The sequence below is a fragment of the Neoarius graeffei genome, chromosome 17, assembly GCF_027579695.1.
Source record: "Neoarius graeffei isolate fNeoGra1 chromosome 17, fNeoGra1.pri, whole genome shotgun sequence".
In the NCBI taxonomy this organism is placed as follows: domain Eukaryota; kingdom Metazoa; phylum Chordata; class Actinopteri; order Siluriformes; family Ariidae; genus Neoarius; species Neoarius graeffei.
In genome coordinates this window covers 55,643,751-55,671,561 of record NC_083585.1, presented here as the reverse complement: position 1 = coordinate 55,671,561, position 27,811 = coordinate 55,643,751, and the positions used below count along the sequence as shown (strand labels likewise).

Genomic DNA, 27,811 nt, shown 5'->3' with positions numbered 1-27,811 from the left:
GTCACTTCTTCCGCCATATTGGATAGGGCAAAATAAACTTCCGAGATGGTGTTGTGTACTGTGGTCAAATCATATTCTGTGTGGTATTTAGGTTAAATGTATGTATGGTTGGGTGATGTAGATGTAGATATGATTTAAAAAAAAACACAATAAAACATGTAACAAACAATTCAGCAAGAAATGTATTCTTGGTCATACATTTACATTAAAATAAGTGGAGGACAATATTAATACATATCACTGAAAGGAATCAACATCTCATCTCATTATCTCTAGCCGCTTTATCCTGTTCTACAGGGTCGCAGGCAAGCTGGAGCCTATCCCAGCTGACTACGGGCGAAAGGCGGGGTACACCCTGGACAAGTCGCCAGGTCATCACAGGGCTGACACATAGACACAACCATTCACACTCACATTCACACCTACGGTCAATTTAGAGTCACCAGTTAACCTAACCTGCATGTCTTTGGACTGTGGGGGAAACCGGAGCACCCGGAGGAAACCCACGCGGACATGGGGAGAACATGCAAACTCCGCACAGAAAGGCCCTCGCCGGCCACGGGGCTCAAACCCGGACCTTCTTGCTGTGAGGCGACAGCGCTAACCACTACACCACCGTGCCACCCCATGTTAAGATACTTTAACCAAAATATCTGAGCCCAATAAGGCATATCGCTTTATATTTCTGGAGTGAAATGAACATATAATTAGCAGCACGGTGGTGTAGTGGTCAGTACGATCGCCTCACAGCAAGAAGGTTCTGGGTTCGAGCCCAGTGACCGACGGGGGCATTTCTGTGTGGAGTTTGCATGTTCTCCCCGTGTCTGCATGGGTTTCCTCCGGGTGCTCCGGTTTCCCCCAAAGACATGCGGTTAGGTTAATAAGGTGCCCTTGAGCGAGGCGCCTAACTCCCAACTGCTCCCCGGGCGCTGTTAGCATGGCTGCCCACTGCTCTGGGTGTGTGTGTGTGTGTGTGTGTGTTTACTGCTTCAGATGGGTTAAATGCAGAGAGGAATTTCACTTCCTCTGTGTGTGTGCTTTCTTTCTTTAATCAATATAAATAAAAATAAAGACCTAGGATATAAGATGCATGTATTATACTTATTATTATTGTGATGCATTACAGTCCCTATTCCAATAAATCCAGCCTTCTGAACTACAACTTGTTATTAAGATACCACTATTTTAGCTTTTTGGTTATTTAAGTGACTTGAAATTGAATGTTAACACAAAAACTCAAAATGCAAATAGCAGTCTAGTGATAAAATGCTAAAAATGCCATGACTATGTTTATTTGTTTGTTTGCTTATCAATAAATATAACATTGGTAATGTCTAAACGTCTTTTTTTTACATCTTTAATGATTGCATAATTTTAAAACAATTTAAAAGAAGACCCTCAAAATTGCCATCTAGGTATAGATAATTAATATTAATTTGCCACACCCCCAACAAGAATTGCTTAGCTCCACCCCATTTCCTTAAAAGGTAACTCAAGGCACACATAACCAGAGCTTCATTGCAGATGCAGTTTGTATCTCAGGCAGCAGGGGGCGCTCATGATGATCAAACATGAGACTGGCGCCAGATTGAATTCACTGGTTTCCACCATTTTGGATTTTAAATCTCTGTTCAATTTATAATAATAATAATAATAATAATAATAATAATAATAATAATAATGCTTCAATAGTCTAATAATATTTGAAGTGAGAAAAATATCATTGTTTAAAAAACAGAAAATCCATCTGACCTCCAACACTGACCCGGTTAGAGGCTGGAAATGGGAAATTATGACAAACTTAATGTCAAACAAATAATTTATTAACTCTTACAGTGTATTAAAAAGTAGAAATATATACACACACAAACACACACACACAGTAGGTTGATATTAATAGTAGTAACAGAGACCAACAGAAACAGAAATGAGTACATCCTGTACAAATACAAAACTCAGCAGATATTTTAACATCGTAAACTCTAGACCTATTGACACAAAAACATCTAAATATTTGAAATTGTGAGTAGTTGTAAATCGTTATAGCTCAATTCAGAGAAAAGAGACGTTAGTGAATGTCGGAATCCTCTCTGCTAGCGTCTGGACACTCCTTTGGGATGAAACAGCCCGAGTCCCGAGGACAGTCACTCGCCTCCTCGTCATCGTCCTCGTCCTTGTCCTCGTCGTCCTCCTCACCCTTCGTCTCGTCCTCGTCCAGCTCGCCCCCTGAGGGTCACAGCAGATAGAGGTTAGAGTGTGTGGATCTCCTTCTTACTCCTGCTGCTTAATTACGTCTCAGTCAAGCAAACTGAGCAGAAGGTTTGGCCGAATGGACCTGACCCAAATGGAGTTAATGGTAATGAAATGACCGGATCTGTCACTGGTTATTAAAGTGTGTGCACAGATCAGAACAAGAACAATGGCGGGTTTCCCAAAAGCCTCTTAACGCTAAGAGCATCTTAACTAGGAAAGACAGTGTTCATTGTGCTGCTCGCTCTACCATTTAAAGGACATGGGACATGAAACATAAAAGCACGCTATATCAGTTTCTTTCCATATAAAATATGAAATAATTGCATCAACAAATGCAAAATTGTCTATTAAATTCAGCAAAATCGTTATATTCGTGATGATGATATGGCATTTCTGCTCGAGCTCCGATATGCATATTTTACAACCGGAAGAGCCGCTGTCACGTGATCATACGTCACAAAAACTTTCGGGTACAGCACAAGCGGGTAGATGAATATGGAGAAGTGTGAATCGTGATGATGACGAATGCGACAAAATAGTTTTTGTGTCTTGGATGACAAGAAAATTGTTTCGTTTTTAGAGTGTTTAACGTACATTGAACATCATGGTGTATTGCGACCTCCCAGTCAGTCAGACGCGCTGTCACTCCTGTTAGCAATGTAGCTAGGCTCAGCATGGCCAATGGTATTTTTTGGGGCTGTAGTTAGATGCGACCAAACTCTTCCACGTTTTTCCTGTTTACATAGGTTTATATGACCAGTGACATGAAACAAAGTTCAGTTACACAAATTGAAATGTGGCGATTTTCTATGCTATGGAAAGTCCGCACTATAATGACAGGCGTACTAACACCTTCTGCGCGCTTCGACAGCGCATTGATACCTTCACTCGGAGTTGTACCATTTTTTTAGACAGGGCGGACGGACCAGGGCATTCGCCCGCCTGGCTGTGCCCGACGAGGAGCGCTCTCGGCTGGCTTGGGAGGCAGACGGCAGCCCCTCCTGGAAGTGTGGTTTTACCATGGGCCTCATGCGGTAAGGATTAGTATTATAATTTTGGGTGTATCAATTATTAATTATCATAATTCTGACTCGTTTCGCCATTTTGAATGTTTTCATCTTGGACTCTGGAAGCATTGTATCTCAATCAATCTCGAAAAATATCAGCAAAAAAAAACTAGCTTGCAACGGACTTTAGCTAGATCTATGATGAACTTTCAATGTATGATACAAAAATAATACTTCTTTCAACAGATCATTAGCCTTTGAGCAGAATTGTTTTTAACTTACCAGGAAGTGTTATCGAGCCGACCGCTTTCAGTTTCATGAGGGCTGAATGAACTCTCACTCTCAGAATCATCTGACCCGTCAGAGTAAAGACAAGATCCATGTTCATGTGAATTTCCAGCTATCGGTTCGAACTGATAGGGTCTAACTTCACATCTCTGTGAAACATCGGGAATATCACTGTCGATGGTGTCCATTTCGGTAACCTGTTTACATTAGATTCCCAAGTGCTGGCTCCTTGGAAAGTTTTTGTGACGTCACGGGTCACGTGACCACCTAGCTAATTAACGAGTCATTGTTTTACGCTGATGTATAAAAAAGTTGAATAATGTGATGATTTTCACATTTTTGACGCCCTGCAGTGATTTAGATGGCATTTCTTATGTCCTTTATACATAATTATACCCAGAAAAAAATCCATGTCCCATATCCTTTAACGATGATCTTTGTGCGATGATGCTTTTGGGAAACTTGGCAGATCAGCTACATGATATCTGTCTGGAATAAACGTACATATTCTGTACACTAACACTAAACACAACAGCAACAACACCAAGGACACACATTTGTTTTCAAAGTTGTAACTCGTAATTCACAACCTCCAACTAGGAAAAACCAAAGAAATCTGATGAACTCAGGACGGTCTCTTCAACCCCTGAGTTCAGGAAGTGACATCAAATCAACATCAAGGATCAGGAGTAAACACAGTCACACTTCTTCCCTTTAATATTTAATATTTACTTTCGATCCATCAACATCCACACACATATCCACTTGTTAAATCTATAACACAGATGCTACACTTCACCGTTTTGACAAAGAGAATATACATCACTCATCACAGCTAGCTAGCTAGCCTGTTGCTAACATCCAGGTGTCCATGTTTTTTCCACACTTTTGTACCTGACATCATCCCAAGCTCGGATTTCCTACTTCCGAGGTAAAATGAATAAAGCATAATATAGACTTTCATGACAAATAATATTAAACATTTTTATATATTTGATGGAATCTGAATTTAAACAGAGTGTGATTTTTTTATCTTATAATATTATATTGACCCGAGGGTTTTACTGGGAAATACACCACTCGTATTTTTCATATGATCTCCATCCGGGCCCTGGAGAACCAAAACCGTGACATAAATCTCTATAAGTCACTCGTGAGGAAATCGATGAATGAGTTGTTTTGATAAATCTGGGGACTTTTTGTTTGTGAATGTTTCGATATAATAAAAAGAAAATCACACGCTGGCTTGAAGATATGAAGTTTATCTTCTCGTGTTGAAAAACTTGAATTTTTCATACGAAGTACACTACCGTTCAAAAGTTTGGGGTCACTTTGAAATTTCCTTATTTTTGAAAGAAAAGCACTGTTCTTTTCAATGAAGATCACTTTAAACTAATCAGAAATCCACTCTATACATTGCTAATGTGGTAAATGATTATTCTAGCTGCAAATGTCTGGTTTTTGGTGCAATATCTCCATAGGTGTATAGAGGCCCATTTCCAGCAACTCTCACTCCAGTGTTCTAATGGTACAATGTGTTTGCTCATTGCCTCAGAAGGCTAATGGATGATTAGAAAACCCTTGTACAATCATGTTAGCACAGCTGAAAACAGTTGAGCTCTTTAGAGAAGCTATAAAACTGACCTTCCTTTGAGCAGATTGAGTTTCTGGAGCATCACATTTGTGGGGTCGATTAAATGCTCAAAATGGCCAGAAAAATGTCTCGACTATATTTTCTATTCATTTTACAACTTATGGTGGTAAATAAAAGTGTGACTTTTCATGGAAAACACAAAATTGTCTGGGTGACCCCAAACTTTTGAACGGTAGTGTACATCACGGATTTGAGTGACATATTTAAATAATATTGGCTGGCTTTTTTTCCATGGTATATCAGATATATTCCATTCAGCTAGCATGATTACTGAACGAGTCGAAGACAAGTCGCTGAATGGAATATATCTGATATACCATGAAAAAAAAGCTAGCCAATATTATTATTATTATTATTATTATTATTATTATTATTATTATACATTCCTTTCGGGCATTCAATGCATCGTTCTCTTTCAAAATTCTCTCAAAATCTTCTGTATTTAATGAAGCGAACCTGGCGGCCATGTTTGTTCACAAATTGTCCCAGTCGCTCGCTAGCGCAGAAGTTTTACATCTCCACCGTGTGACGTCACGTTGTCTTGACAACCATGCAATATCGTAAACCATATTCGACGCTCATTCTCCATTAGGTAGAGTGATGTAATACACGTAGGATAAGCGATATGCTAACAATATTGCATGCTATCAAACCAAATGAATGAAACCCGCTAGAAGGGAATAGAACACGTTTTTATTCCATCGAAAAAGTGTCCTGTATGCATAATAATTCCTGATATTTCACTCCGATGACGTCAATCCCAGTGTTTTCCTGCTGACTAGATGTGCGTTGCTAAAATGGCAAACCAGTTCAAAATTAAAATTCTTTTGATTAACTTGCATATATATTTTTTGTGGATGCGTCCGTATAATATAAAGAACATTACACGGTGGCGCGAATATATGAAGTTTATCTTCTCGTGTTGAAAAATATATGAATACGTTCACGACTCGAAGATAAACTTCATATATTTGCGCCACCGTGTAATATCCTATATATATTAAACCCTTATAAAATAGTGCATTTTCACTGCATTATAAAGTATCATTACGTTATCGTTTGAATACGTCATTATGGCAGCTAATCAGCAAACAGCTCGCTCTTTTCATGACTGTTTAATACTTTATTATAATAGACACAGCTTGTTAGTTCCAAAACACTGATTTCAAATAGGATTCTTGTATTAATGTGTAAAACACTTCTCTCTTTACTGATCTAATGAATATTAATGACTATCGGGAGCTCTGCCTTATGAATATTGATGACTAGTGAAAATATGCTGTAAGTTATAGAGACAGAAGAATGTCCTTCTGCAATTATTACATAATATATTTACAGAATAGACAGAATTTTCACTCAAGCTGTGGTTTGTAGATATTTAGGAATAATACAAAAATGCCTCAAATTAAAACAAAAAATCCTTGATTCGACCTAAACTCTGATTAATCTGATCTTCATTATTTCATTTCTTCAGAAAGGAGACGATTATTATCATTGATTATAAACTCTGTTCCTGGATGTAAACCTTTTGTACAGAATTCACTTCCAACCCAAATCCGTCACACAGCCGATATGACGAGTCGGATCAGATCCCGCTTTGGGCTGGAGATAAACTCGGATTCAGATTTTTTTCTTTTCTTTTGCAGGAATGTCAGCTTTGATACTCACGGCCCATGTCATAGATGACCTCTGAGGCGGCGAGTAGTTTGCGTCTGTGCTCAGGATCTGTGACGTTCAGCTCAATCAGATGCTGGTCTTTCAAGTGCTTCAGGTCATCCACTGACTGGTAGCCATTCAAAAGCAGCGTCGAGGCGTATTCCTGCGGGGTTCAAGGTGGTAGAAAAGTTAGAAACGTGAGCGTGTGTGGGTGTGAGCGAGTGAGTGAGTGAGTCAGAATGATGTTGTGAAAGATCAAGGCTCAGAACCTGATCTTCTCAAACATTTCATTGAACTAAACAAAATCATGGCTAGCATTGAGAAGTATCGTGCAATACTGGATTCTGATTGGTCCGAAAGTGTTGATTAATTTTCTATAAAGCTACGGTCACACTACAGCTCGTGAATACTTGGCGATGAAAAATTGGTAGCCACCAATCGTGTGATGCATGGTGAATGTTCTCCATGCTTCGTGAGTTGTTTTTTGGTGTGTCTCCACCTCATGAGTGCCACAAAAGATTTCAATGCATGCACTGACATTTGGTGGCAATGTTTTTGTCAGCAAACTAAGCAGTGAGTCTTCACAGATGGGTTTGGGAATACTTCGCGAAGCTCAGGGAACCTTCGTCAAGCCTCTTGAAATGTATTTGTCTTGAATCCATATCCCCAATGCTTGCTGGTTCCTTGCTGGTTCCTTGGTGGTATAGATCTTCACTGAGACTTAAATTGCATTTACAGTACATTCGGCGAGCCTTCGTTGAGGTTCGTAATTGGTTGGGTGAAGGATTCATGAATATTCGGCAAATGTTTGGTGATATAGTGGTTAGCACTGTCACCTCACAGCAAGAAGGTCCGGGTTCGAGCCCCGTGGCCGGCGAGGGCCTTTCTGTGTGGAGTTTGCATGTTCTCCCCGTGTCCGCGTGGGTTTCCTCCGGGTGCTCCGGTTTCCCCCACAGTCCAAAGACATGCAGGTTAGGTTAACTGGTAACTCTAAATTGACTGTAGGTGTGAATGTGAGTGTGAATGGTTGTCTGTGTCTATATGTCAGCCCTGTGATGACCTGGCGACTTGTCCAGGGTGTACCCCGCCTTTCGCCTGTAGTCAGCTGGGATAGACTCCAGCTTGCCTGCGACCCTGTAGAACAGGATAAAGCAGCTACAGATAATGAGATGAGATGAGATGTTTGGCGATATAGACTTGTGATAATTGCTGATTGGTTGGCGCTGACATCACTCATTGTTGAAATCTCTTGAGCAAGGCATCGGCGATCATTTTCATACAAAACCCTCAAGCATGCCTCCTAGGCACAACGCCAGGTTTCCTCAAAAGAACATCATCAAGTGTTTGCCTGCTGTACGAAGTACACATCGCCACCAAATGCCTCATTTACCGTACATCAATAATCCATCGCAAAGCATCGCGAGCTGTAGTGTGACCGTAGTCTAACGGCAGCTTGGACTTCTATTAATCCTTTGCTTCTGTATCACTATGCTATCATTTCTAGATTGGATCTCCATTAATTCTAACAACAGCAACATGAAAAAAAGTGTTATTTAACACTGATTGAACAAGTGTATATATCTTTTCTGGAAAAAAAAATATTTCACACTGATAGGAGTCTCTACTGTAGTGTCAGTGCTTTGTAACAGCCAGCGGTAAATCTGTAACTTCTGACACAGGAAAGTTTTCATGACACAGGATGTTGCGTTTTAGATTTTATTTCCTGTTAATCGTAATAACAGGATGTAACTCATTTTACGGATCTTCGAAAACATTAACAGTAACTATAAATTAATACAAAGCATGATGTGTTGTTGATTATTAAACTTAAAATGGTCGTCCCAGGCAAATTGCTGTCATACAAGAGGAATAAAGGACTTTAGGATGTACTGTTATTAGCGGCGCAAAGCTTCGTAATTAAAGGTACTGACTCCAAAGTCAGCTGAAATTTTCAATTTTTTTATTATGCACGGCATTTTCCTTTGTCTCGCAAGAACAATATCATGTGAACAAGATGTGATCATTTTGATGTCCCGAGGGTCGGTTTTCTCCATTTTGTGACCGTTTTCCTCCTTCTTGAGGTAAACAGTATGAGTACGGCCCTATGGAAACAGGAAACAGACGAACGCAAGGGAGGAGCTTTAACTAATTAGGATAACTTTGAAACTGCGTCACACCAAGATGGCGACGTGTGGGAAATCATCGTGACTCTGCGTCGACTTTGGAGAGTTTTGAGTCACAGGGATGTAATTTGTGGTTGACGTTCGCGAATAGATCTGTGAAACAAAAGATGAATATTTATAGCTTTTGTCTGTTCCGGCTTTTGTGTTCTCGTTTCTTTCTCTGTAAGATCAAAACATTAGGTGTGTAACTCCATACTTGCTACCGTGGAGTCGAGCCCATGCATTCTAAGGGTGTTTTCACACCTGGTCCCCTTTAAAGGAACCAGACTCAGTCCTCTTTAAGTGGACCAAAAAGTGGACCAACAGAAAAAGAACTCAGTTCTTTTTGTGTTCACACTGTGAATTTATTACAAAGAGGACTGGGTTCTCTTTCTGGTCCAGTTAAGCTTTGATGGGGCCTCAGTCCTCTTTCTGTTCACACCAGGTCCTCTAGAGCCCTCAGACCCCCAGTGCACGGAATTCTGGGTAATTTTCTCTTGAATCAAAATGTCTGCTGCCATGCTTGCCCTGCTGTATTCTTTGATCAAAATAGTGCGGATTAAGGAAAATAAATTTATTATATTATATATATTTATATATATATTTATATATATAAATATATATATAAATATAAACATATATATATATATATATATATATATATATATACAAATATAAACACACACACACACACACACATATATATATATATATATATATATTTTTTTTTTATATAGTTATATTATTGTGGCCGACTCATCAGTCAGTAAGTTCAGAGAACTGTAAAGCGGCTGTGGTAAGTTGCAAAAGGAAGTTGAGTTTCCCTGCTACAGTCACGTGACCAACTACGGCAAACGAAGAAGGTTAAACTACAGTGAAAAAGGCGAAGTAAACCCGGTGCGCTTTTTGTTCACAATGCGCAGATTAGGCGAACCGTACCGTTGATTTTTAGCGAACCGTACTGAGACCACCTCCTGAGGTGGTCTCAGTTCGGTTTGCTTTAAAGGGGTCTGGGTACGGTTGGAGTGTTCACACATGCGCAAAAAATGCTGAGTCATCGATCTGAGTTCGGTTAGATGGCTGAAAGGGACCAAGTGTGAAAACACCCTAAGGCTAAGATAGCTAAGCACTAGCTAGAATGATTTAGTTATCTGTCCAGAAAAATGACACGTCAGAGTAATAACCTTGCTCTATCTTGTAGCTGCACTGACTCGGCAACTTTCTTTTTGTTTTCCGCTGGCGGGAGAGCCGAGTCCGGCATGTTTGCCTAAACTGACTTGTTTTGATTAAAAGTAGGTCAAACCCCCCCCCCCCGGTGGTCATGTGATATATTGTTGCTCACTTGCTTCGGCGATCTCTGGAATTGTAAAATGCGGGACGCTTTTTATCTAGTCAGAACATTTACACACAGGATACACGGTGTGTGTGTGCAGCAGCGAAACATCTCGAAACTCCTACAGCGATAGAAATAGAATATTTTTACCCAGATTTCAACTTTGCAGTCAGAACCTTTAAGAGAATACGGTGATGCATCAACCTGATTTTTGACGGTGTTTGTGACCGTATGATGACCGTACATACGAACAACGTCCGTGTACCAATACAGGAACCCAACCGTAAGTGCAAGGCAACGTATCTTATAAACAATTGACCACCAGACAACAAAATCTCAATGCTTATTTACATAAAATAGATGGATTTTTATCCAGGGCTTATTTTTAATTTGCTTTAAAAAAAATAATAATGGAGGATTATTTACTAACACATTTTACACTCATCGGGAGCTCTGCTTTGAGCGAATGCCTAAGTTTATATATTATTTGTAGAAAATGATCAATTTCAGGAAGGTAGCAATCACTCTGCTTCATCACACCACCTCATTGTTGATTATTTTCCTCGAACAGTATGACAGCATTTTTATTCCTTTCATAGCTGTGAGGCTTGACAGTTCACATTTTAAAAATAGTTTTTAAAAAAAAGTCATCTATTTTTATTTTATATGCATTAACAAATCCTATACACTTGGCTTGGATTGATGTCTGAAACCTTTATCTGGCACCGGTGGATGAAGCTCATCATGTGTTTGAGATGTTTACCTCCAAATGCAACCTCTCCAGTAACTCCAGCAGTGTTTTGGGTCGAGGTCTTTTGGACAGTCTCTGAGGTCTGATCTTAAGAGCATCTTCCTCTTCCTCTTTTTCTTCCTCTTCATCTTTTTCTTTCTCAAGTAGCACCTCCACGTAGATAAACTTGAAATTTCCTACTTTGTTGTTCAGCATGCCTGTCCATATTCCCATCGGGGGTTTGCTTATGATATTGATAATATCGCCGACCTGAGAGGAATGTAAACACGTTGACTGTCAAAGTTTGCAAATATTTAGATGGTGATAAGTAAATATTTCCTTGTGATGCCAAGTTACAGAGTCAGATGCACAATGATGATGATGATGATGTGAAAAGTACATAAAGCAGATGGCGGGCTGACCTTGAGCTTGAGCAAGTCCGTGTCATACGGACTGGGGACGAAGTCTGTATGCACTCGGGCTCGTCCACAAAACGGCCCTGTGTAGGACGCGTCCTCGTCCAACCTCAGGCTGTCTCTGTTACCGGACACGTCCAAGCTGCTGGTCATGGCACCTGAGTGAGACAGGAAGGATGAACGACAGTATGAGTGTGTTGTTCAACTCTTATGGTTTTAATCAGTGTTTTTTGTTTTTGTTTTTTCAAATGTGTGAGTATTTACTGGAAGAGCTCTGTCCAATAGAGAGACTTTCTAACGAGTTATTCGAGTGGTTTGGAGTTTTCCCCAACTGAGAACTGCTTTCTGTACCTCCTTCTGGTTCCCTGTCTGTGTCGTCACCCTGCAGAAATGAATCAGAAAAGATTATTTAAAGCAGTTAAAGGTGGAACAGTAATATAAAAAAAATAATGAACAAAAATCACAGCCAAGAAAATAAATATTCATGTTCAAATACACTGTATTTATGAATGTTATACTGTATTAAAAAAAAAAAAAGATCAAAGTACCAATTAATCAGCTATGAATGTGTCTTAAACATTATTTAGAAGTCTTGGTTGGGTTCGTTTAACCACCAGGTAGAATTTTCATAAGTGTTTGATTGTATTTAAATGCTTAAATGGCTTTTGCCCGTCATATTTGTCTAATATTTTTTGCTTGAATTCAGAAGTACATAATTATAACACTAGATCTAGAAATAATATTCATATGTCAAAAGTTACTTCTAAATCTGGCCTTCGTTCTTTTTCCTTTTCTGCTGCCAAATTGTTTAATAGTCTTGATGACGGTATCAAGGAATCTTTTTCTGTGAGGGCTTTTACTAATAATTACTGGTCTAAAGTTAATTATTAGTCTGTATATTTTGTATGTATTTAAGTATTGGCACTAATCTGACCTTCGATATTATTTCATCTGATGCTATGCAGAATTGTTTAATGTAGTTTCTTATTGTTTCATTATAATTATTATTAATCTTTGTTAATTTTTATTTGAATTTTTTTGTAAAATCTATATTTTTATACATAATTCCTTTAACTAAAGACAGCGCCAATGTAAATAAGGTTTATCTTTTTGTGTATATATATATATATATATATATATATATATATATATATATATATATATATATATATATAAACCTAAACAAAAAAAATTAAAAATAAACAGCAGTTGTGCTTGCTTATTAAAATGCAACTAATGGGATTACAGTATAATAATATATAATATATCCCAAAATAAAAAAATTGCAATTGTTCTTGCATAATAAAATACAACTAATCAGATTACAGTATAATGATATAATATATAATATATCCCAAAATAAAAAAAAAAAAAAATATATATATATATATATATATATATATATATATATATATATATATATATATATAAAACAAAAAAAAATCATAATTGTTCTTGTATAATAAAATACAACTAATTGGATTACACTATAATAATATAATATATCCCAATTAAAAAAAACAAACTATAAAAAAAAACAAAAAAAATTCAATTGTTCTTGCATAATAAAATAATCGGATTACAGTATAATGATATAATATATAATATACTCAAAAAAAATATATATATATAAAAACAAAAAAAATCTCAATTGTTATAAAGCTACATTTTTTATTCATATATTGTACATCATTATGTCACATAATGCCAACCAATACTGTAGACTTCATGTTCTTTGGAGAAAGGGGTGGATATGTAGAAGGTAAATCAAGCCGAATCATAAAATCCATTCAGATTTCCATTTCTAATTGCCATATGAGGTTAATATCACAAAAACAAAAAGGAAAGTGTTTGATTAGACCAATCTTGAAAGGGAAATTCAAGCTGTGCCTTGAACCATTTGTATAATTACAGGATTTCGTTTTCGGAATCAAACCACAGTTTTGTAATTCCGCTCCAGGAAGCTAACCATGTCCTCTGACATCATGGGGAAGGTTCCTGTCATTTACTCGGTGTTGAAATCTCACGTGTGGTTCCCTGTGACTCACCACGTCCTCAGAACAGGACTTGATCTGTTTCTTGCCTCTCCTCATAGTCAGTGCGATTGCCTTCATCTTTTTCCCCAAACTGTGCTGCTTGTCTTTCCTCTGCACTCCTGACTCACCCTCAGCCTGCTCCAAACACACAGCATAATGAATATTGACATCGATATACAGGCTTTCGTCTGCTGCCAAGTGCTGAGTAAGCTCAGAACTTGGAGCAACATCCCACTTAATCATTCGCAGCATAGAATTGCACCGTGTCTTGGCCTAAATTTAGTATCTCTATCCCCCACCCACCGCACCAAAGCCCGGGGAGTTATTTATCAAAATGTAAATCAAAAATTTCATACCAGAGCTGTTCCATCTTCCTCAAGCCTTGGATGCATGAAGCTCTCAAATTTTCCAAAACTGGTGGCTCTCTGTACGAGGGCAAAAAGATTTATGTTGAACATGTTAACCACACACACACCATGCAAATACATTCACTAGCAATGCATTATAATAATTCAGTGTCCAAGCATTACATGCTGTTTGTTTGCTTCTATAAATGCCATATATTTGCTTTTACAACACAGTTTTGATCACATCTGCAAAAACCGAGACACGTTTTACCCATCTGTTACTCGACAACTTGTTCAGTAAGGTAGTCTGAATAAAAATGCCTGTACGGTATTTCTGAAACTGTAGCGTTCACATCTGTACGTCCATCTGGAATAGATGTGTTGGTAAATACATGTTTGCTGAATTGTCCAAAACGCCAATCATTTTGAAGTTACAGCAGTTACTCAGCAGTTACACGGGGAAGCCATGACCTAAAGGTTAGAGATGCAGCTTTGGGACCAAAAGGTTGCTGGTTCGATTCCCTGGACCAGCAGGAATGGCTGAAGTGCCCTTGAGCAAGGCACCGAACCCCCAACTGCTCCCCAGGCTGCTCTGGGTATGTTGTACGTCGCTCTGGATAAGAGCGTCTGATACCGTAAATGCCTCTAATGTTCACAAACAATTATTCTCAGACCCCTATAATTGCTGCTTGCTGATATCATTCTATTTGGAAATAATTAACCATCAAATCTATATCAATTTACACAGATTTCTCAAGCTGGATTGTTCATTTATGTATTATATAATGTCTTCTATACTGGAATAAATTTCCAACACTTTTTTGTTTGTTTGTTTGCTCATATCAGTGAAATATGATCGGATCCCTATAATTGCTGTTTGCTGATAATGGGTTGAAATAACATCAAAAATGAAGGTTTAGTGTCAGGTTTCGAATTTGATAAAAGCACACAAAGCCTTTGACTCTGTCACCCGAGCAAATGATCAGAGTTACGAAAACCATCGTTAATCCACAAAATCCATGAAATCTTCTCTAAATCCTGGACACATGGCTCAGAACAGAAGGCATGTCACATTAGTGTTTCTGACCCAAATAAAGTCAATCTTTTTCTGTGTTATAAATATTTCAACAGTAACATTAATTTCACATTTATCTACATTAAAGTAATACATAATATCATACAATATAACACACGTAATAATGTTTTATTTTCTTTCATCACACCAATGGTGAATAATGATGCCTTACCTTAGGTTTCATGTTTTTAGGTTTATCGGAGACATTTGAAGCTGCCCTTTGAAGCATGGCCTTACTTTTTTTCTTACAATTGTATTCTTATTCTTATTCTTATTATTTATTTTTTTTAAATCCCAGCTCGTCTTCTTGACCTTTGAATCTAAAGTGCTAACTGCAGTGGTTCTTCAGATGAGTCTTGCTTTCTGACTTCCTCAGATCACACAGGATGTGGCACAATATGTGTTCTGTCTGTTATCAAAGCAGTTTCGGAGGAAAAAAAATGCTTGAGTTTGCATTTGTGGTCTGGGTGATAACCAGTTCCCAGTCATTTCAAGGAACTTACTTACATGAAGCAAATATGCACATGTGTGACGACAAAAAAAAAAAACGAAAAAGAAACTTTCCACAAAAGTTACTGTTGTGATTATAATTAAAATGATCCAGATTAATTATTATTGATGTCTTATAATATTTCTGTGTACGTCTAAATAATAGGGTCAGTTAGATTTATTCGGGAACTGAAAATAAAGAGAAGAAAAAGTAACTTTGTCCCAAGTTGCAAAATCTGGTCTCTTTATAAGGGGAAGTAGAAGCTGGTATAAATATACAGGAACACAAAAACGGAGACGTCATTTTACTGAAAGTGTACTTCTCATATTTCCCAACCCAGTGCATTTCATTACAGAGTTACTCACAGATTGAATACAATATAGTTTTATTATCTCTCTCTCTCTCTCTCTCTGTATGTACGTATCATTAACTGAATCTTTCACTGAATCACAGTACTTAAAGTTAAATATGCCTTAAAAGTTGCTTTCCCTGATCTGTACTGCACCTACTGTGTATCTGTGTAGACTTTATTTGGCATAGATGACTTACAAAGTGTATGTTCTTCCAAACTCTTTTGTTATTTCGTATCACAGGCATTAAAGAGATCAGCAAAACTTCCCTAAAAATGAACTGCTTGGACCCCTATAATCGCTACTTGTAATGTTTTGATATGATATTTGATCAGCTCATCATCTCTAGCCGCTTTATCCTGTTCTACAGGGTCACAGGCAAGCTGGAGCCTATCCCAGCTGACTACGGGCGAAAGGCGGGGTACACCCTGGACAAGTCGCCAGGTCATCACAGGGCTGACACATAGACACAGACAACCATTCACACTCACATTCACACCTACGGTCAATTTAGAGTCACCAGTTAACCTAACCTGCATGTCTTTGGACTGTGGGGGAAACCGGAGCACCCGGAGGAAACCCATGGGGACACGGGGAGAACATGCAAACTCCACACAGAAAGGCCCTCGCCGGCCACGGGGCTCGAACCCGGACCTTCTTGCTGTGAGGCGACAGCGCTAACCACTACACCACCGTGCCGCCCCGATATTTGATATCAGATTCTTAATTCAATACTCAATAAAAATGCACAAAATCTAGCTGGACTAGTTTCTCAAACCCTGCACAGACATTTTCGATGAGCCTGCATTCATGTCTCTTAAATAATTCATATTCATAGTGCCTTACTTCTGCAAAACTCATCATTACTGGTTTGACCTATTCCAGGATTTCTGTTCTGCTCTCAAATCGGCTGAGTGCAGAGGTTTTTATTTATATCTATAGAGTTTTAAAAGAAATATCTGACCAGTCAAATCCTTCCAGTTGTTCTTATCAACGCAATCTGATCCTTATGGTTCATGTAACAAAACTTTGGTGCTTTTTCGTACATAGAGAACACAACAGAAAGGAGTCCAGGTTATTCTCCAACCTGCACTGACAGAAATAGGGTTACAGTAGGAGTCCGTTTCTATACCCCAAGGTACAGTCGGCACTATTATTATTCACATCCACTGGATAGGAGCAATTGCGCACTCTGATTGGCGACTCTACTAATAGGATATCAGCTCATATACTGTGAGTAGAGAAAAACAAAAGGGCGGAGCGTATTGCTAAACCAACCAAGGATGAAATAAATACTCAAAAACAAAACCCCAAAAAATAAATAAAATAAAAAAAAAAAATTAAATTCTGTAAAAAGCTTGTTAGGGATAAAATTAGCTCATGTTTAAAGGCATTTACATTCTGTAAAGCTGCTTTGCGACACTGTCTATTGTTAAAAGCGCTATAAAAATAAACTTGACAAAAAATACAAAAAAAGCAACAAAATATGTTATGTTGTGTAGGATTTGATGTTGATATCCCTCGTTACATGCATACTTGATGCACCAATGAGACTCTGTGGGGTGGTCGATTGAGTGATGGCATCCTTTGGGTTATCAAGTGGGTGCCCTCCTTCATGGGTGTTTCGCTGATAGACCCACGACACCTCCAGAGGGTTCAGCAGTGAATTCCAGCATCCCAGGTTCACCCCCTAGATGCCATCAACTCATTTGAGGGCCCAAGTGGAGTCCTTCCTCTTCATCCACAGCCACTGACTCCCCTTTTCAGCAGCCTTGGAGAGGTCTTTGACTGCCTGCTGGTGGGCCTTCCCTTGCAATCCCATCTCCCTGAATAGCCTGGATGTAGAGGTGGCTACGAACCCTCTGCAGCCTACTTCCACCGGGCATACCTTCATTTTCCAGCCTTGTTGTTGCACATCAGCTGCAAGCTCAGCATACCTCAGCTTCTTCCGCTCATAGGCCTCCTCCACTGCACTCTCCCAGGGCACAGTGCGCTTGATGATGAAGACCAGCTTGAGCGAGGCTGACCACAGCACAAGGTCTGGTCACAGGTTGGTGGATCCGATCTCAGCTGGGAAGCAGAGCTTCTGGCCCACGTCTGCCAGCATCTTCCAGCCCCGTGCACTGTCTAGCTGCCCAGTGTCTGGTCTTATGGTGGTGAGGCTTGCTTGACCCTCGCCATCCCAGACAAATGTTGTTGCCTGCCAGTGGGATGATGGGGGTGGAAGGGCATTGGCACTTGTCCGTTGACTTTCCAGCACTGCTGCAAGACATTTTAACACCTGGTTGTGCCGCCAGGTGTAATGGCCTTGGGTGAGGCTGGTCTTGCAGCCCACTAAGATGTGCTTCAGTGTTGCTGGACTTGGACATAGAGGGCACATGGGGTCTTCACCATACCACTGGCTTAGGTTTGTGGGAGAAGGCAGGACATTGTAGGCAGCCCTGATGGTAAAGCTCATCCTGAATACCTCCATCTCCCACAGCTCTTTCCAGGAGATCTTACTCTTCTCCACTCCTTCCCATGCTGTCCACTGCCCTTGCTTTGCCTGCACCACAGCTTGTGCATGCCTTCCTGCTTCCTCTTCCCGACGTACCTCCTGGACCACCAGCTTGCGTCTCTGTGATGGAGTGGCCTTGCTCCAGGCTGGTGTGCTGGCCCCAAGGCCAAGACCGCTCCTCCCCTCCTGCACTCGGCCCACAATGTCCCTGTGTCTGAGTGCTGCCTTGGCCTGCTCAGTTGCAGCCAGTGGAGTCCACTTCCTCCCGGTGGCCAGAAATGGGGGCAGCCTGGGCTACAAATGGATCACTTGAATCCAGCATCATCATCTCCAGTCTGACTTTGGTGCACTTGTACTCCTCTCATAGACTGGCGATGGGCAGATCTAACATCCCTTTGCCATAAAGCCCAATACTGCTGGGGCACCTGGGAAGGCCAAGCCACTTGCATACAAGCTGACCAGCCTCTCCAGCTTTTCCACCTTCGAGAGCAAGACTTCATAGAGGGTTAGTGGCCACATAAGATGTGGAAGTAGTCCATACTGCATGCACCAGAGCTTCAGCTTGCCAGGAAGTAGGGTTCTGTCGATGTTCTCCAGACCACTGGCTACCTCCTTCCTGAGCTGATCTACCTGCTCTTAGTCTTTGAGGGAGGCATCATACCAATGACCTAGGCTCTTCACAGGCTTCTCGGAGACAGTTGGAATAAGTTCCTCACCAATGTGGAAGCAGTGGACTGAGAGTTTCCCCTTGACAATGGAGATGCTTCTGGACTTGCTCGGTTTGATCTTCATGTGAACCAGCTCGATGTTTTCCTGGAGCTTTCTTAGCAGCCGTACAGTGCAAGCCTTGGTCATGGTGAGTGTTGTGAGGTCATCCATGTAGGCTCTGACAGGCGGCAGCCTCAGGCCAGGTCTTATTCGCTGTCCGCCATAAATAATAAAAGTATTATTATTTTTTTAAAAGATATTTTTGGGCTTTTTTCACCTTTATTATTGGATAGGACAGTGTAGAGACAGGAAATGAGCAGGAGAGAGAGACGGGGAGGGATCGGGAAATGACCTCGGGCCAGAATCAAACCTGGGTCCCCGGATTTATGGTATGGCGCCTTATCCACCTGAGCAACGATGCCCCCCCATAATAAAAGTATTATAATGGAATAAAAGTATTTCATGGTAAGAATGTAATAAAAAAAATTCAATATTATTATTATTATTATTATTATTATTATTATCCCTGTGATGACCTGGCGACTTGTCCAGGGTGTACCCTGCCTTTCGCCCGTAGTCAGCTGGGATAGGCTCCAGCTTGCCTGTGACCCTGTAGAACAGGATAAAGCGGCTAGAGATAATGAGATGAGATGAATAATAATAATAATAATAATAATAATAATAATAATAATAATAATAATATTATTATTATTATTATTATCCCTGTGATGACCTGGCGACTTGTCCAGGGTGTACCCCGCCTTCCGCCCATAATCAGCTGGGATAGGCTCCAGCTTGCCTGCGACCCTGTAGAACAGGATAAGTGGCTGCAGATAATGGATAGAATGGATATTATTATTATTATTATTATTATTATTATTATTATTATTATTATTATTACATTTTTCACAAATTGCTCCTGTCATTTCACTGGTTTGTTTACATTCTAAGCAGAAATTATTTTGTTGGACATTTTGTATAAAGTGTTTATTTATAGAATTTGCAAAAAAAAATGCTCTGTTTCTCAAAATCCAGTGAATGTGGATAGAATAAAGCAGTTATTCCACTCAATCTCATCATACATGGATTATAGCTGACTCGGTGCTACGCGCCTCGTCGGCTATCAGCTCATGTACAACTCGATTTCATGGAATAGCTGTTAAATGTAACCCCTAGGGTCAGTGTTGTAGTCGAGTCACCAAACCTCGTGTCTGAGTCCAGTCTTGAGTTCCCAGTCTTGAAGTCCGAGTCATTGAAGAAAATTTCAAGTCGAGTCCGAGAACAAGACTCCAACCGCACTATTTGACGGTGGCTGTTGCTGCCTTTATGTGAAAGCGTCTCTGTTACTGTGTCGGACTAACGTTACTGCTCGACTGCCCCATTTTAGTTAATAGGCTACAGATAAAAAGCTTGTTCTTCACTCAGCAAGCCCTGCCCACTATCAACAGGGCAAATTACATGAGAGAGGGTTAACACTAGCTAGTTCATCGCTCAGCAAGCCCTGCTATCAACATGATGATGATGATGATGATGATGATGATGATGATCTTTATTGTCACTAGTCACATGTACCAGCGAAATTAGCCGTCAACCTGTCTGTACATATACAACATACAATTGAGATAGGGTAGACAGGACAGGAAGACAGGAATAAAAATAAAAAGAAAACACAACATGAGGAGAGATAAGGAAAAAAGAACACCCCCACACTATGCTCCTGTCAGGAGTACAGTGTGGGAACATTTAAAAAACCTTGCATAAGCACAACTACAACACAGGTACACTTTAAACACGGGATTTGAGGGGGGGAGTAAGGGGTAAGGGGGGAGGGAGGGGAGGGGAGGGGAGGGGAGGAGGTAATCCAGCACAAGCAAGCAGCCATCCGCTCTTGCAGCCATGAAGGCACTGGTCACGTACCCGCTTGTCACACTGGGGGTAAAAATGGCGACCGCGGAGAGTTAGAGAGCAATGCGAGGAATGAGAGCGTCTCCCGGCATTGACCTTCAGGGGGAAATGTTTTCTCAGCAACAGCCTAAAACAAGGCCGGTGCTGTCTCAGGGCGCCGAATGTCGATAAGATATGAATTGTTTGGTCTTTCCAGACACAAGTCTTTGCACATCCTCACCGCTTGTCCATATCTGTCCATTCTGTTCAATTCAAATTCAAATTGATCTCCGAAAAACGTATTCCTTGCAAAGCTGGAAGCTGCTCCGAGATAACAACCATTTTGTGGTTAAAGTTTTGAATGTCCACAGTTCGAGTGCCAACAGCTTTGCCCACCACTCCAATATCGGGCAGATTTGTGGGGCTTTGAACAGCTGTCACCGTTGTCTGATTTCCTCGATATACCAGGGCAATGCCATCAGCAAAAGTCCTGTAATCATGGTTCCGAATAGGTAGATATCTTCAATGTCCTCCACAGAAAGAATCGCCAGGCACATGACCCGCCACCACTCCCACGCATCCATCGTGTAACCAGCCACAAACGTTCCGGCAAGACAAACGGGTTCCCCCGAACCCAAAACTGTGTCAATTTCGTTAGGAGACCAATTTATCAATTCCATGCTTTTTTAGTTTAGAAAGTAATGCAGGAAGAGTCTCTTCAAAAGCAGACGAGGCAAAACATAAAAGCACAAGCAGGGAAAAAAGGAGGGAGAGGGAGAGCAGAAAAAAATGGAACATGGCAAGGAACATAGCGTGTCACTTCCTTCTCTGGGTGTGGTTTTGCCAAATAATGATTGAAGTTCGAGGTTGTCCCCGTCGTCTCCTCGATAGTTCTTCTATATATGGAACACATAGCAGTGCATTTTTTTCCCACTGTACGAGAAGTCTGTATAAGCGAAGCGGACAATCCTAGGAGTGTTCTTTCCAGGCATTTTAGCGCCATTAACATTAGTTTGTTCCTGAACATGACATATAAACAGGTGAATGTGCATTCTCTTGCACGAAATTAATGTAGATATAAATATTTTATGCCAAATTATTATGGCATGTTGCAAAAAATAAAGATCCAAGTCCTCATCTCCAATTTACAAGTCCAAATGCAGTTAATGCATGAATCCGAGTCCAAGTCTGAGTCATCAGTGCTCAAGTCCAAATCAAGTCACAAGTCCTTAAAATTAGGGCACAAGTCAGACTCGAGTTTGAATCCTGGACTCGAGTACTACAAGCCTGCCTAGGGCTCATTATTAGACTTCAACATAACTATGTGTACCTTTTTAGGGTCAAAAAGATATGTACCGTATGGGCGTTTCTTCAAGTAGGGGCACTTTTACCATTGTGAAGTTGATGAAAAAAAACTTTTTCAAAATTTACCTAATTCAGTATCATACATTTAAATAACATACCTAGTTTTAAGATATGTAAGAGTTCAAACTTAGATTACAAGACAAATTGTTATTTTTGACATTTTATCTGACCCGCAGTGAAGAAATGTCATTTCCACCACATCTCAATCTACAACTGTAAAGTAAAAGTAGAATAAATTACACCATTTAATAATTGTTTAGGATCATGTTTGTAAGTAACTTTACCCATTTGTCCATGATATAAAACAACCATGCATTTTTAAATGAGATAAATAACTGTCCTATGGACCAAATGCTGTATTGAACACCTGTCACAGTGGGAAACTTAACGTTGGTTTGGGTAGGACCTTGTTAGAAAATAAATAACATTATTTTTTATGTTAAATAACACAAGATCTCAGAAACTGTGCATATAGTTTTAATGTGTGATGAGAACTGTTTGAATATTTTCAAAAATTATGTGTGGTGATGTAAATGACATGTGGTGGTGGAAATGACCAGGTGTTGTGGAAATGACAATGAATTGACATAAAAGTATATTTATTAGAAAAATTATAAAACTCATTTCACAGTTCACAAAATGATTAAACACACCTGTTTTTAGTTTAGTGCCAAGCCAATATCTGAATTTCATCAAACAGTTTGACTTGATGTCTCAAACATGAATGAGTACAGTTCATAGGCTGCAAATAACTCATTAAACCTATGGCTTAAGGCAGAAATATTAAAAAGTGGATTCTGAAAATTTCTAATTGGTCTCTTAAATGAACACTCTGTACTTGAAACTGTAACTGACTCCTGAAATTGTATGATTTGTATCATGGAACATCATGGAACTGCCTACTAATAGAAAGATGACCTAACAGAGGGTCTTAAAAACAGGGTATCAACGCCCACAATGCTGAACCTGAAGGGGGCTTAGATGGGTGTAACAGTCTAGGCCTACAAGTGTGTGTGTGTGAGAGTGTATGAGAGAGAGAGAGTGAGTGTATGAGTGAGTGTATGAGCGTATGAGAGAGAGTGTATGAGAGAGAGTGTGTATGAGAGAGTGAGTGAGTGTACTGTATGAAAGAGAGAGTGACTGAGTGTATGAGAGAGTATATGAGAGAGTGTGTATGAGAGAGCGAGAGAATGAGTGTATGAGAGTATGAGAGAGAGTGTGTATGAGAGAGTGAGTGTACTGTGTGTGAGAGAGAGTGAGATACTGAGAGTATGAGAGAGTGAGTGTATGAGAGAGAGAGAGAGTGAGATACTGAGAGTATGAGAGAGTGAGTGTACTGTGTGAGAGAGAGAGTGAGATACTGAGAGTATGAGAGAGTGAGTGTATGAGAGAGAGAGAGAGTGAGATACTGAGAGTATGAGAGAGTGAGTGTACTGTGTGAGAGAGAGAGTGAGATACTGAGAGTATGAGAGAGTGAGTGTATGAGAGAGAGAGAGAGTGAGATACTGAGAGTATGAGAGAGTGAGTGTATGAGAGAGAGAGAGAGTGAGATACTGAGAGTATGAGAGAGTGAGTGTACTGTGTGAGAGAGAGAGTGAGATACTGAGAGTATGAGAGAGTGAGTGTATGAGAGAGAGTATGAGAGAGAGTGAATGAGTGAGTGTACTGTATGAGAGAAAGAGAGTGACTGAGTGACAGATCTGTGATTGCCTTTACTACTCCTTTTTCTTTTTTCCTCAAGTATCTCTCCCTGTCTCGTTTAAGTCTCTCCTCATATTTTGTAGGGTCAGCTTTTATCTTGTCCCTATAGGCTTGTGACCTTTGTTTTGTTGTTTTAGGCGGCATCTTAAAAAAGATTAAATGAAATAAATATACTAATATTGTATAATATTTAAAAATTTCTATTCTAATATTATGTAACATGTTCTATTATATTAAGTATTACATATATCTTCTTGGGTGGCACGGTGGTGTAGTGGTTAGCGCTGTCGCCTCACAGCAAGAAGGTCCTGGGTTCGAGCCCCGGGGCCGGCGAGGGCCTTTCTGTGTGGAGTTTGCATGTTCTCCCCGTGTCCGCGTGGGTTTCCTCCGGGTGCTCCGGTTTCCCCCACAGTCCAAAGACATGCAGGTTAGGTTAACTGGTGACTCTAAATTGAGCGTAGGTGTGAATGTGAGTGTGAATGGTTGTCTGTGTCTATGTGTCAGCCCTGTGATGACCTGGCGACTTGTCCAGGGTGTACCCCGCCTTTCGCCCGTAGTCAGCTGGGATAGGCTCCAGCTTGCCTGCGACCCTGTAGAAGGATAAAGCGGCTAGAGATAATGAGATGAGATATATCTTCTTTCACAGTCCATGTCACCTGAACGTTATCATCCTAAATATCATTTCCACCACATACTGTCTTTTCCACCACAGAGAGCAGTGTGGTGGAAATGACAGTGGTGGAAATGACATTTCTACACTTTTTTGTGAAAAAATGGAAGATGGCTTCACTGATTAGCTGTGAATTAATACTTAGCATTTCATGTATGCAAGACACTCTTATTTAACTTAAAATTTTCATCTCTTTAAAAACACCCATGACAGTACAGCATGTTTGGAAATGACGTACAATAAATGTATTTACTGATCAAGCAATATTTACCTTGATTTTTCTTCAGTAGTTTTTAATGAAAATTTAAATGCCCTCCATGTTCGACATGTGCTCTGATGTCAGTGTAGATTTCCATGGTAACCACACAAACAAACTTTTTAAAGGGACATTACAGTGTTGTGGTGGAAATGACGCCAATACTGTGCGACAGGTATATTTTGTATAAAAAAATATATTAATGATGGACTCAAATGAAATATTATATGACATTGTATTTATGTGACTATTATTTAATACAGGTACATTAATAATTACCAGCTAAGTCATATTCTTAAACTTTATTTTCAGTCTTTTAGTTTAAAAGTCTGGGTGTGCGACAAGGAGAAAACAGTGATTTTGACACCTTCCAGGAGGTTGAAAAGTATGAAAAAATCATAATAGAAAGCTAGTAAATTTTTTTTAAGTGGGTTTCATTGGTAGTGTGACAAAGAAAGTGGAATTTGTCCAAAATTATAAGTATTTTTTTAAAATATTACCAAATAACATAAAAGTACCCGTAGTCTAAGAATCACCCGTATATGATGTTCCCAAGCAGTATATAAAGGGTACAAGTAAGTACATTAGTAGGTTCTGCCCCAATGACAAGCCATTGTACCAGTGCCGTATTAAGCCAATGCAGTGCCCCTGGGCACTATACCTCAAGTGCCCACCACCACTGTTGTGCCGTGCGGATGCTGCATATTTAGCCGCCCGGTTGTGGTAGGTGGCGGGACCATTAGCAATAGCCAGTTCTTTTTTCAACTCTGTTAGATCTCCCCATAGCGCAGGATCAGTTGAAATAGAGAAGTGTTCTACTGGCGTCGGCTGCGCTGGGTTGACATCCATAACACCCTCGTCTTCCTTCTTGTCACCATGGTGTGAACTGATCTCTACCTGGCTTAAAGTGGCTTCGCACATATCCTCCTCCCCGGGGTCTCCCTCGCTCCCATCTTCCTCAAGGGGATCCTCGTCGTCGCTGACCCCTTGGCTAACACTGGCTGTGGTTGTAGCATCTCCCCGGCTAGTGCTAGCAGGGCCATCTCCCTCACTAGCATCGCTGATTTCACTATCTTCGGCTTCAGCGCTGGTAGTGACAGCAGTTGTCGATGTTTTTATAAAAAAACGATCTAACACTGGAACATTTTTAATTGCAGCTACACGCCTGGAGTCTTTCTCTTTTTTTAATTTTCTCTTCGCACAACCACTCAATTGATGTCTGTCCATTTTTCATTTCTACCGCGGTTTTTAAAAAATTGATACATTTCACCGTAGGTGGACTGGCTCAACTGACAGGTTGAGGAAAGGGGGGTTAATGGTCACATAGGTCACTCTTGCTCTGAATTATGATTATTGTTGTTGTTCTTATGAAATTAGTGTTCATAATGAATTATATTTGACTATTTAACAATGTCAAGTGTATAACCATTTTAAGTGTACAAACATTCATGAAAAATATTTTTAAAGTTTCTGTCATGTGGTGCCCCCCCCACTGGCTGTGAGTGGTTAGTGCCCCTGGGCACTGTGCCGCAGGCCCATATAGTTAATCCGGCCTTGCATTGTACCCTTAAATGTACAGTGATGGATTTTTTTTTTCTGAGAGCGTGGTGAGCATTGGGATTCAAAATGCTCATAATTACAAACATGTCTCAGTGATTGTCCTGATATTTCTCCTTGAGCCCATTTTAGACCATAGAAACAAATTATTTTTTGTCAAACCACCTGTACTTTACTGAAGTTGGCATGTGGTTTGTTCATGCTAATAATAACACAGCGGCAGGAAGTGATTCGGGAAGTGATTCTGACTGACAGATGAACAGGAATTCTCTGGGTGTTGGACTTTTACTTTAAATCAGTAAGCTATTTAATGTGTCTTGATCTCTTATAGTAGACCACCATCCCTCACACATGCCACATGAACTATTTGTTTTACGGTACATACAATAGCTACCAGTCAAAAGTTTGTACACCCCTACTCAACTCATTCATTGGTTTTTCTGTATTTTGTATTTTCTACATTGTAGAACAATACTGAAGACATCAAAACTATGAAACAACATCTGGAATATATAAAATAAACATTTTGCTTATGGGGCGGCACGGTGGTGTAGTGGTTAGCGCTGTCGCCTCACAGCAAGAAGGTCTGGGTTCGAGCCCCGTGGCTGGCGAGGGCCTTTCTGTGTGGAGTTTGTATGTTCTCCCTGTGTCCGCGTGGGTTTCCTCCGGGTGCTCCGGTTTCCCCCACAGTCCAAAGACATGCAGGTTAGGTTAACTGGTGACTCTAAGGCCCTGTCCACATGGCAACAGATTCAGGTGAATCTGATAAAATTGTTTATCGTTTCGGCCTGGCGTCCACACGGCACCGGCGTTTTGGGTGCCCCAAAATGAAATCTTTTGAGAACGGGTTCCAGAGTGGAAAGATCTGGCAACAGCGCCGTTGCGAAGTCGTCTGGATGAGTAGAACGGATTTGTTTACGATGATGTCACAACCACATATGCTTCACGCCGGGTAGAAGTGTAACGAACTCGATGCGAGTTGTCAACAAATCCTATAACTTGGTTCATGAAACGCGCTTACAAAATATTTTCACTGTGAATATTTATTGTGTAATGGTGCAAAGTGAGAGAGAGAGAGAGAGAGAGAGAGAGAGAGTCAATCCCGCCAGCAAAAATAGGGAAAAAAAAGGAGCGATCTCACCTCTTCAGATGTTGGTTTAAGTCCTACAATACGTTCCTCAAAAAGGGCGTAGAAGAACAAATTAATCCATCAACGTGTAGCATTCAGTTTATTCCGGACCATTAAAGACGCCGCCTTCCGTGTAGAATCATACGTCATCCTCGCCGCCATATTGGATGGGGCAAAGCAAAGAATAAAGATGCCTCATTCATGTGCTGCGTTTAACTGTACCAACAGGTTTGCCGTCCAAACGAGA

At 40.2% G+C, this 27,811-nt stretch overlaps 1 protein-coding gene across 2 annotated transcripts; it reads right to left on the bottom strand.

Moving 5' to 3' along the window:
- Positions 1 to 1,801: 1,801 nt before the first annotated feature.
- Positions 1,802 to 15,355, bottom strand: samsn1a (SAM domain, SH3 domain and nuclear localisation signals 1a). 2 transcript variants are annotated; one of them, XM_060897755.1, is made up of 8 exons: positions 15,130 to 15,355; positions 13,892 to 13,960; positions 13,548 to 13,673; positions 11,764 to 11,881; positions 11,506 to 11,657; positions 11,117 to 11,353; positions 6,871 to 7,021; positions 1,802 to 2,226 (listed from the first exon to the last, which is right to left on the bottom strand). In XM_060897755.1, the coding sequence occupies exons 1-8, from the start codon at positions 15,184 to 15,186 to the stop codon at positions 2,069 to 2,071; spliced, it is 1,068 nt and encodes a 355-aa protein (XP_060753738.1). In that variant the 5' UTR covers positions 15,187 to 15,355; the 3' UTR covers positions 1,802 to 2,068. The 2 variants fall into 2 exon arrangements, with proteins under 2 accessions (XP_060753738.1, XP_060753739.1); XM_060897756.1 differs by having other exon boundaries at positions 13,548 to 13,670.
- Between the last annotated feature and the right edge of the window lie 12,456 nt (positions 15,356 to 27,811).